General features: G+C 41.1%; 1 protein-coding gene across 1 annotated transcript in view; it reads left to right on the top strand.

Annotated features, from left to right (window-relative positions):
• The first annotated feature begins 842 nt into the window (after positions 1–842).
• Positions 843–10,857, top strand: part of UBTD2 (ubiquitin domain containing 2) — a 40,047-nt gene continuing 30,032 nt past the window's right edge. Inside the window, exon 1 of the mRNA XM_039877933.1 lies at positions 843–1,014. Coding sequence (XP_039733867.1) covers positions 945–1,014 — 70 coding nt within the window. The 5' untranslated portion in view covers positions 843–944. The remainder of the gene's footprint in view (positions 1,015–10,857) is intronic.

Raw genomic sequence — 10,857 nt, 5'->3', positions numbered from 1 at the left:
GGGGTACAGTGATTTTACGGGGCACGGGGTGGGGCAGGCAAGTGGGTACTAAGCCACTGAACCTCCACAAGTCCAAAAGGTGCTGGGATCTCAACCTTCGGCCAGGACCCTTTGGCCAGTTACTTGGGAACTCCCGGTCCCCGCCGACGAGTCTTCCATTAGTACTTCTCTGTGTCCCCCTCCCACCCTAGGGGGAGCCAGAAACTCGACAGCGCCCTTCTCCACTTCATTACTTCGTTCTCACTTTTGTTCTTCCCTTCCTACTCGCTCGCTCTCTCTTCTTCTCTTTCCTTTCTTCTTCGCATCTTCCCCTCTCCCGCCTCCGCGACTCCCTCCCCTGCCTCTTTTCCCGGACAGATCCCCCCTTTCGCCTCGGTGGCTCCGGTTCCCAGCGCCCCTCACCTTCCCCCGCCTCCCTCAGCTCCCCGCCCCTCCCCCCTCCGCTCGCAGCCTCCGCCGCAGCCAATCAGCGCGCGGCCTCCCGCGGCCCCGCCCCCCGGCGGTTCCGGGCGGGCCCGGCGGAGCCCGGGCGGCGGGTGCGGAGGGCGGCGCCGCGGGGCGGGGGCCGATGGGACCTGGCGGACGGGCGGCGCGGGCGCGGGGCTCGCCGGGACGCGGGCGCGCAGGGCTGTGAGCGGGCGAGGCGGGCGCTGCGGCCCACCCGGGATGGGCCAGCCCGGGCCTGGCGGGGCCGAGCCGGAGGCGAGGGCGGCGCGCGGGCCAGGCCTGCGGGGCGGGCGGCCCGGGGGCTGAGGTAGAAGTGGGCGCGGAGGAAGGGGCCGAGCCAAGGCGGTGGGTGGAGCGGCGAGGGGGGCGGAGGCTGGGCCGCGGCGGGCGAGCGGAGCGGCGCGCCTGTCCGGAGCTCGGCGGCGCCGGAGGAGGCTGAGGCGGCGGCGGGCCCGGACGAGCGCCCGGAGGTGGCGGACGAGGCGCCGGGGGCCCCCATGGGCGGGTGTGTGGGCGCCCAGCACGACTCCTCGGGCAGCCTCAACGAGAACTCGGAGGGCACCGGAGGTAGGTGAGCGCCAGGGGGCAGCCTCGGCCCCCCATTGTTCTTGGCCAGGCCCGGCCACCTGTCCCGGCCCCCGCGGGCCCGCGGGGAACGCGGCCGGAGCCCCCGCGCCCCTTTGTCATCCCCTCCTTCGCGTCACTCCCCCCCGCCCTGCTTCCGGCCGCCCCGCCGGCCGGGGGGTCGTGCCCGTGTCCCCCGGCCCCCGAGAAAAGTCCTCCGCGCACCGGGCATGTAGCCCTCCGCCTCCTGACCCCGCCGCCCCTGCTCGCGAAACTCGGTCCAGAAACTGCCTCCCTGGCCACCTCGCTCCCTCTCCAGCCCGTTTAATTATTCAGGAACAGGATGGCGGCGCCGGGGCTGCAGAACAGCGAATTGACGGGGGGTTGGGGAGGGGAGCCTAATGCATTCCCTCCGTCGGGCCCCGCCACATCTCTCCGCACCCTTCCTTGTTCAGCAGAGTTGGCTGGGCTCAGCTTTCCCGAGTTTCAGATGACAGCTGCCCTGGTTGGTTCCAATTTGGCCATTTAAACCTGCAAGTTTCTGGAGCTCGGTCGGGGAAGTCTCAAGTGGCCACAGGCGTTGTTTTAACGAGGGGTGGGGAAACGGCCTGCCGGAGTAGAACGTGGCTCCTCGCTGCAGCGTGCGGGTGCTGGGCCAGCTTGCTGTCGGGGTGGGCTTGTCAGATTCCTATCTGTCTTACGTAAAGGAAAATATGTAGGATAAAAGTACAAATACATGAGTCCAACTTCCCACTAGTATCAGTCCTTTAAAAGTTTTCTAACACGGAACGCACTTTATTATAAATAGCAGTTTGCTGGGGGAAAGTATTTTAGTAGGTGTTGTAGTATAGAGCATAATAAAATTAATTGCACCTTAAATGACCTTTGCCCAATTTAATCTGTACCTTGTGTGCAGCTTAGAATTTTAAACAGCTTCCAGGCATAGCAAAGATGACAGTGTTGGTTTTGTTGCAACCTTATGTCAGATATCTCAAAATGCGGGGCTTATTTATAAGTTCTTAAACTAAATCGGTTGGGGATTAAAGGGCTTACAACTTTTTCTTAGTATACTAACAGCTATTGCTTGTCCTGTCACTTCAGCTCCATCTATAAACCATGTACACCTAACTTTTGGCTGATGGCTTTCCTGAATTACATTATGTTTGACCTTGCCACTTCATTAGAATCTATGGGTATCCCGAATGACTAAATCCTGGGCAAATAGTTTGAGAGCTCAGTGAAGTGTTTCTTGAAAAAAATCGTCCATAGAAACTCAACTGTATAGTGCATTTTAAGTCCTAACATTATTACTTGGTTGCATATAATGAGTGACAACAAAGCAGGAAGATAAAAAGGGTGTGATTTAAAACAGCCTTGGGTCAAGGTCAAATAGGGAGTCATGATGATTCTCCTTGCCATTTAGGTGATCATTAATGGTACTCAAGTATATTAATATTTGTTGTAGGCGGTGTAGTTTTAATGAAACTTCACGCATTTTAAAATTCTAATAAACATTTTTCTCTTTTTGGTAATGAACTTGAGCCAATTTAAGTCTTTTGGTAGTGTGACTTGTGACCAGCCAGGCGTTATTAGCATGGACTTTTGAAAGCGTGAAATCTTAGCTTTCGGTAATTTATAACTAGTGGTAGTGGCTACATCTAGTTAGCTACAGTATCAGTTTCTTGAGAACTGAGTTCTCTGGACCTTCAGCCGTGTTATACCTTTCTAAATTAAAGTTCAGAAAAAAGGAACATCAACCACCAAACCTCTTTATTTACTTCTGGAGTGAAGACATGGCCTTGATGTCACCAAGGCAGAGGAAGGAGCTCTGTGGGATAAAAGGATTATTTCCGGAATTTAATTTTGGAAGTTTTACTTTCCATTATCATGATACTTAAGAGTTAATTATGGTTTAAAGGAATTAGCCCAGGTGAGTGTTTCAGGTTAACATGTTAAGTAGTTCTTGCTTATTACAATAGGTTTTTGTTGGGAAGGGGAAGACTATTTTTCCTAAGGGTGTTGGCACAGATCCTTTGCATTTCAAATATACAATGGTGGTTAGTAGCTTTAATCTGGACATACTGGGTTGCGAAAAATTCTTTTATCAACATGGAGTAAAATACAGTCTTTCTGATGGTTTTCATGACATTCAATTATATTCACAATGTTGTGCAAGCATCACAAATTAATTGCTCCTTAAATGACCTTTGCCCACTTTGTGTATATATCGAGAAAAACTTAGTTACCAGATGAATTACTTCTTTGAAGAGTTTTGGGAAATTATTTTACAAAAGACTAAAATGTGGAAATGACTTAATTCACATTATAAGATTTGTGTTATCTGTTCTTTTGGAATCATTTGTTGTATCTTTCTCTGGCATACCTTGCCTAGAATTCAGTTTTTGAATTTCAGCTGCTTTGACTATTTTTTAATGCCTAATTTTAATCAAGACAGGTATATTATAGAAGTAGATTATTTAACTGTTGTCTCTAAAATTCCATACTCCTGGGATTTCCAGTCGTTCTGACATTTTTAGATAGCATGTTCTGCATGGTTCTCGGCCTTACGATGACAGTGTGATGCTTGGTTTGGCACTTAGAACCTCTAGGCAGGCTTTAGGCCATGGCATTTGCTGAGGAATTAAATCTCTTGTGATTTTTTTTTTTTTAAATAAGAAATATGTAGGATAAAATAATGAAATTAATTGAAGGCAGCCAACTATTTATTTTGTTCATCTCTTTAATGACCAAGCGATGTACAAAGCAATCTCTCACTTTCTGGGTTTGTCGTTTATTCCATACACTCAGTGATATCCCCAGGGGACTGACCCTGTTGGTCACAAGTTTCCAGGTTTATATGAGGGAACTGAATGCTGGAAATTCATTTCTGAGAATATCATGGAGTTCTCTAGGATATCCATTTATCAGACACCTTGCAGCCTTACAGACACCTACTTGATGAGTAACGATGGTTTCTGAATAACAGCCAACCAGTATTTATTATGTAACAGGTACGGTGCTAAGTGATTGTGCTCTCTAATTTCATATTCAACAACTCTGGGAGGTGGATAATGTCTCTCTTTTATAGATAGGTTGAAGCCAGGAGAAATTAAATAAATTGCTTAATATGGCATGGCATATAAATGGCAGTCAGAACTTGAACTCAAGGCTATAACAGTTTCTTTTTTCTAGTTTAATTTTTTAATTGTAGTAAAATACATGTAAAATATATTTTAACCATTTTTAAGTATATAATTCAGTGGCATTAATTATATTCACAATGTGAAACCATCACCACTATGTATTTCCAAAAATTTTCATCACTCTAAACAGAAACTCTGAATCCAATAATTAATATCTCTGCTCCTCCCTCCTCCCACCCCACAGTAACCTCTAATTTGTTTTTTCTATTTGCCTATTCTAGATATTTCGTACAAGTAGACTCATGCAACATTTATCCTTTTGTTTGTGGTATATTTCACTTACCATATCTTCCAGGTTCATCCTGTTGTTGCAAGTATCAGCACTTCATCCTTTTTTTGGCTGAATACTGTTCCATTATACGTATATACCACATTTTGTTTATTCATCTGTTGATGGACATTTGGGTTGTTTCCACTTCTTGGCTATTGTGAATAATGCAGCTATGAACTTCGGTGTACAAATAGCTATTTGAGTCTGTTTTCATTTCTTTTGGAAATATACCTAGGTGTGGAATTGCTACGTCATATGGTAATTCTATGTTTACATCTTGGAGGAACTGCCAGACTGTCCCAGGATGGCTGCACCATTTTACATTCCTACCAGAAATGTACAAGGGTTCCATTTTCTTCACATCTTCAGCAACATTTGTTATTTCCCATTTTTTAAATTATACTCATTCTAGTGGTTGTAAAGTCGTATCCCATTGTAGTTTTGGTTTGTACTTCTCTAATGACTAGTGATATTGAACATCTTTCAATGCGCTTTTTGGACATTCATATATCTTTTTTGGAGAAATTTCTAAGTTCTTTGCCTATTTTCAAATTGTTTTTATTTATTGAGTTGTAGTTCTTCATATATTCTGTATATTAAACCTTATCAGAAATATGATTTGCAAATATTTTCTCTCGTAGGTTTCCTTGATGGTGTCCTTTGATGCACAGAAGTTTTTAATTTTAATGAAGTCCAATTTATTTTTTCTTTTGTCGTACTTCTAGTTTCCGTTCTAAGTATATATTTCATCCTTCACTGATGGAGACAAAAATTCTATAACCAATAATTCACAAATCTTATAACTAACATTTGCTTTCTTAACTCTGAATAGAAAGCTGCTTTAAGTTTAATTCCTCTGTCTAATGTGGTGAAAAGGTTGATTAGCAGTGAAATGGTTCTTAAAAAGTTGACAGAGGTGATTGATAAACCCACTTCAACTTCTTAAGAGATGATTGTTGTATTTTCTAGGGAAGCATTTTACAATCAACAAGTATTGAATATCCACAATGTGCCCAATGTTCTGTTGGTTGCTTTTGTTCCCAAAAAAAAAAAAAAGGAATCATGATCCTGTTTCTTGAGTATGTCAAAATCTTTTTTTAGGAAAGCCTAATAGAATATGCACATAAGAAACAATTATAAAACTGTGTAAATGTATAAAAATACCATAGGATAAATTGTGCAAGCGCTGAGGGTGTAAAGGAAAACAGAACATCTCAGCTGCTCAAAGGTATGAGATGTGGTCTTTCAGCCAGCAGCATTAGCATCACCTGCGAGTGTTAGGAATGCAGAATCTCGGGCCGGCCCCCTCCTGAATGCTATTCTGCATTTTAACCAGACTCCCCAGTGATTTCTATGCATCTTAGTTTCAGAAGCACTGGTATAGGATTGCTTACAGTGGGAAGAGACTAGTGTGAGGAATCCATTAGGGGAAAAAATGGCATGAGTTGGTGATTTATTGGATGTCGGGATACAGAAAAATAATCCTTGTTGCGAACCCAGGTGACCAGGAATATTAAGGGAGCTTGGCAGGTTTTGAGGACTGAGAAAGCGCTATCTGGGGAAAGCCGTAGTTCACCTTTCAGTATGTTAAGGACTAATTGACAGAAGAGTTTTTAAGGTGAAACATTACTTAAGATGGTGCAGAAGTTCAGATATGGAACACCTAGATGGTCAGGATTGCGCATGTGGATTTTGGAGTCAGCTGGAGGAGGTCGATTAAAGGTGTAAAAGTGAATGACTAGGCGAAAAGAAAAGGAAGAAACTTAGAATTGAGTGATGAAAATTTCACAAAAGGTGGAGAAATGAGAAATCACCTACCTCTCAAGGCCTGACCGTAGTAGGTGCCTAGTATGCTGAAGTTAGTTAAATTATTGGCAAACATAAGAAAACAGGTCTGCCTGTGAAACTAATAGATCTGATGTATTTGAACAGACCATCCTTACGATTTCAGAAAATAATTTGGTTTGTTAACTTTTCATTATCGTGTGGTATTCGCAGAAATTCTAGCTGTGGTTTGTTAGCATCTGAACACAAGATAGACTTCTTGGGCATCCAACTCCAGAATATACCAGCAGCCCTTTTGATTGAGGTTGGTGTGCTTCAAAGAAATACATTCTCTACAAGAAATCAGTTACTTTCTTCATCAAGACTATCATGCACATGTCTTTCTTATGTATCTATGGTGTCCCATATATTCTATATGTCATCTAACTTGGTTCTTCATTGAGTTTTCTTATGCTTCTACTCTTAGGCCTGTGCCTATAATAAAAAATGAAGCAGAATTGAGCAGGAGGGGGACTGAAGATTTAGTCTCCTTTTATCAGTGCAACAGGGGAAGTAAAACTTTCAGAATTTCTGGGTTGGTGAGCTCTGGGGCTTTATGAGAGTGATGCATACAGTTTCATACCAATCGGAGGGAGACATCTGTGAAATACGAGCCATTTACTCGATGTAAAACAGGGTGGCTGATTTTACTCGGAGTGGAGTTGTGGGGAGCGGACCAAAAGGAAAATTGGCAGCAAGTGGGTATAGGTTGGAAATACAGTGATACTCTGGGTGGGTAGGTCTGGTAGACATGAGAACTGAATTTAGGTCAGGGGAGCTAGAGCTGGAAAATACTGGGATATGGGGAAAGCTGAATCCTCTTTAGGAAGATATTTAAGCCCTTGAGTTTACATTAAAAATTGACGTGGGATGTTGTAGCTCCTGCCTAATTAGCTACCTTCATTGGGCTAGTCTCACTCTGTTTCCCATTTTCTACTAAAAAAATTAGTACTCATATTTCCTATAATTATAGAAATATTTGTATTCCTATATTTTCCGTATAATGTAATATGCTTGCATATAAACATATTTACATTTTCAACATAAGGGTTGAAATTTTTTCCCTGTCAAGATTATCTTGGAATTTATGTCGGAAAGGCATTTTTAAAGAGGAGTCTCCCTATTTTCACATTAAATCGGCTGTTTTTCATCTCTGATTTTATTTAGGAATCAGTTGCCGGTGCTGTATACAATGGAAAGAAGCTTTAAGCCATTAAAAATGATAGGAATCTTTATTCTGATTTTTGATAGCACTAGTCCATAACACGTCTCTTACGGAGAAATCTTAATAGATTTTGTTTTTAAATCTATCTGATCTTCTTACTGCAAATCCAGAACTTGGGCAGCACCTCGTTAGTACTATACCCAGGTCAGTCTTCTAGTAAGAATGATTATTGAATGTTAATCACTAGTAACGAACTTTTGCCTTTATGTTAATGATTAGTTTTCTCTCTCCTGGCTTTTGACAAAAACAGTCTTCTCTTGCAAGAAAAAAGCATTAGATTGATTTGGTTAGCACCATGATCATCGTAATTGGGCATGATGATCGATTTGCTGATTTAGTGATTCTCTCATTTTTCCTTACTGCAGACCACCTGAATGGTTTATCTTCATTTGGACCATTTCACCTGATTGCTTCCACCGCCCCTCACCATCCCTACCCAGCTTTCTGCTCCTGCTTATCTGGCAGTACTAGGCTTGACCAGCAAGCTCCTCTTGATTAACTGGTAGTTCGAGGACCGTAGGTTGAGACTTTACTAACACGTATGTGCTGAAAGATGCATGTGTGTTGGCGGAGAACAATCAGCACGTGTTTGTTTTGCATCAGCTTCTTTGACTTGCAGTCAGCAAGACTTAAGTTTGTTTCTTAATATATTCCATCCATATATTGAGCTGAGAGGTTAAATATTGCTGAGTATACATTGGGTGTTGTAATGCCTTATTTTTGCACGCTTGCAATAGAACTTTTAGAAGTTTCCATTATAGCTTGTTTTCAGTAATGAAATTTCTAAGAAAAACTGTAAAAGTCATCTAAATGCATTTTACTTGAGCGTGGGGTCTTGATATACATTTGCTGAAGACTAAGTAATGAATTAGTGACTTTTGAGCTTCTCTGATTAAGTTCTTAACCTCACAGGAAACTCTTCAGATAATTTGTTGCATTTATTGTAATTGGCTTGTAGGTTTAAGCAAGGTCAGCCTGCTTCTTTGTGTTGGTTCAGATAGTTTCCAGATTGTGCTATGTGACAATAGTATCAAAGGGGCAGAGTAACAAATAGTCTAGATCATTTAAGTTACAAATCTGGTCATTTAAGTTACAAATCTGCTTCTTGATAAACTATTACTTTCAACTCTGGGCAAACACTTTATTTTTTAGGTGAGTTAAGACGGTTCTTCTGAAACTTTTAAAAATAGCCAGCCTCCATTATTTCTGCCTGCCAGCACTTAAAGCTAACTAGAAGTAGAGAGGTAAGTAAAGCCTGCTGTGATATCAAGTAGTTTGTGGTCTAATAGAGGAATCATACATTTAAATAATTAGGAAAAGTTTTAAAAGTCTCTATAACAATGAAAAAAGTAGTATAGAAGAAGTTCAAGGAGTAGTAGAGCCGAGTCAGAAAGCTTCACTGAAGAGGTGGCATAAGAAGCTGATCTTGAAAGATAGTAGATGAAGAGGCAGATGGACATTCTGTATGCAGAGGGAATTGTATAGAAATATGAAAAAACACGACCTTTTAAGGGACTGGCAAGAAGCTTGTGGAGGGGATAGGTGAAATATGAAGTTGTTAATGTATGTCGTCAGATTTTAGAAGGCATAATTACCATAATCAAACCAAGTTTTGAGACAGTATTGTAGGTGATACTAGTTAAGTGGTTTAAAAATTTTTTTTTTGCTTTTTGTGCATCTAACAGTTAAACTAATTCCCATTCACTGTTGCGTTCCGAGGTTATTTGATACAAATTTCTGAAGTACTAGGTTGTTATAGTCTTTTAACAGATCTTTATTCTTTTGTAATTTTAATGATATTGTCACATTTTAAGCATAAGAAATGCGTGTATTTTTTACATGCACATGTATGTGTTTGTCCCAGGTCAGTCTTTGTCTCTTGAGTCCTAGTTTTCTGACATATGGAAAGAGTTTAGGTCAGGATTCTGCAGACCTGCCAGAGTTTTAATCTGTATTGAGAAAAGGCCTGCATCAGCTGTGGTACTTTAAGCTCAGTTTCTTCCAGTTTTGGAAAAAGAAAATGGATTAGATCATCTTTATCAAGATTATATCTAATTCTTTTTTGAAACATTTTTAATGACAGTTTTCAAATATATTGAAAAGTTAGAAGACTAGTAAAAGAAACCCTTGAATACTCATCACCTAGATTAAACAAATACACACATACATTTGCTTAACTGTTTAAAAGTGAGTATGGACATCATGGCACTTCCAACATGCATCCATTAGAAAAAATCGTTCTTATAGCAATAATACCATATCACGCCTAAGATTAATTGTTATTTTCTAAGGTCTAGTCCACAATCAGAATCCCCCCATCATCCCAAAAATGTTTTATAACTGTCAAACTAGGATCTAATCACCATTTAGACATTGCATCTGTTGGTCTCTCTAATCTTTTTAAATCTGGAACCATCCTTCCCCGCTTTTTTCTCTATGACATTGACTTTTTGGAGAGTCTTGTAGAATGTACCACATTCTGGATTTGTCTGCTCGTTCCTCTGTGGTATCATTTAGTATATTGCTACAGCTCTGTATTTTCTTTAAACTGGAAATCAGGTAGATCTAATTCTAACATAATGTGATTATTTCCAAGAGTATAGTGGATCCAAAATCCAGACTTTTCCTAGTTCTTTTCTGTTAATTTCCAACACTGGGATAATCTTCTATTACTGAATAAGTCTGAGCCTTTTTTCATTTTCCCACTCAGAAATAATACTGCCAACCTCTGAGCTCCATAGTACGATTCTTAGAATATTTATTGCCCTTCTCCCATTTTTTCCCCCTAACTTTATTGAAGAGTAATTGACAAACATAATTGTATATATTTAAAATGTACAGTGTCATGATTTGATATACATTGTGGAACTGTTGCCAAGATCAAGATAATTAGCACATTTATCACCTCACATAGTTAACTCTTTTTGTACATAGTGGAGAATGTTTAAGATCTATTCTCACTCAGCAAGTTTCAGTTATACAATACTATATTATTAACTGTTGTCACTATACTGTACAGTAGGTCCTTAGAACCTAATGCTCATTGTAACTGAAAGTTTGTACCCTTTGATCTACATCCCCCCCTTCTCCCATTTTTACAGAAATCTTATATCATGGTTATTTTTGTATATTCCCAGAATTTAAGCTACATTGGACCTGGGAGAGCGACTTCGGTTCTCTCATAATACTTTAGGCTCAATTAACGATTGTGTGAAACACATCTTTGACTTTTTAATGATGTTAGTGAGCAAGTAATAGTCCCCTAATAGAAACTGAATTCTAGGACCAGAACTTTGTTAAATAGGACCATATAGAGTAAGGAA

The sequence above is a fragment of the Pteropus medius genome, unplaced genomic scaffold, assembly GCF_902729225.1.
Source record: "Pteropus medius unplaced genomic scaffold, Ma_sr-lr_union100, whole genome shotgun sequence".
Classification (NCBI taxonomy): domain Eukaryota; kingdom Metazoa; phylum Chordata; class Mammalia; order Chiroptera; family Pteropodidae; genus Pteropus; species Pteropus medius.
Note: the sequence above shows the minus strand (reverse complement) of the source record. Positions and strands in the feature narration are given on the sequence as shown.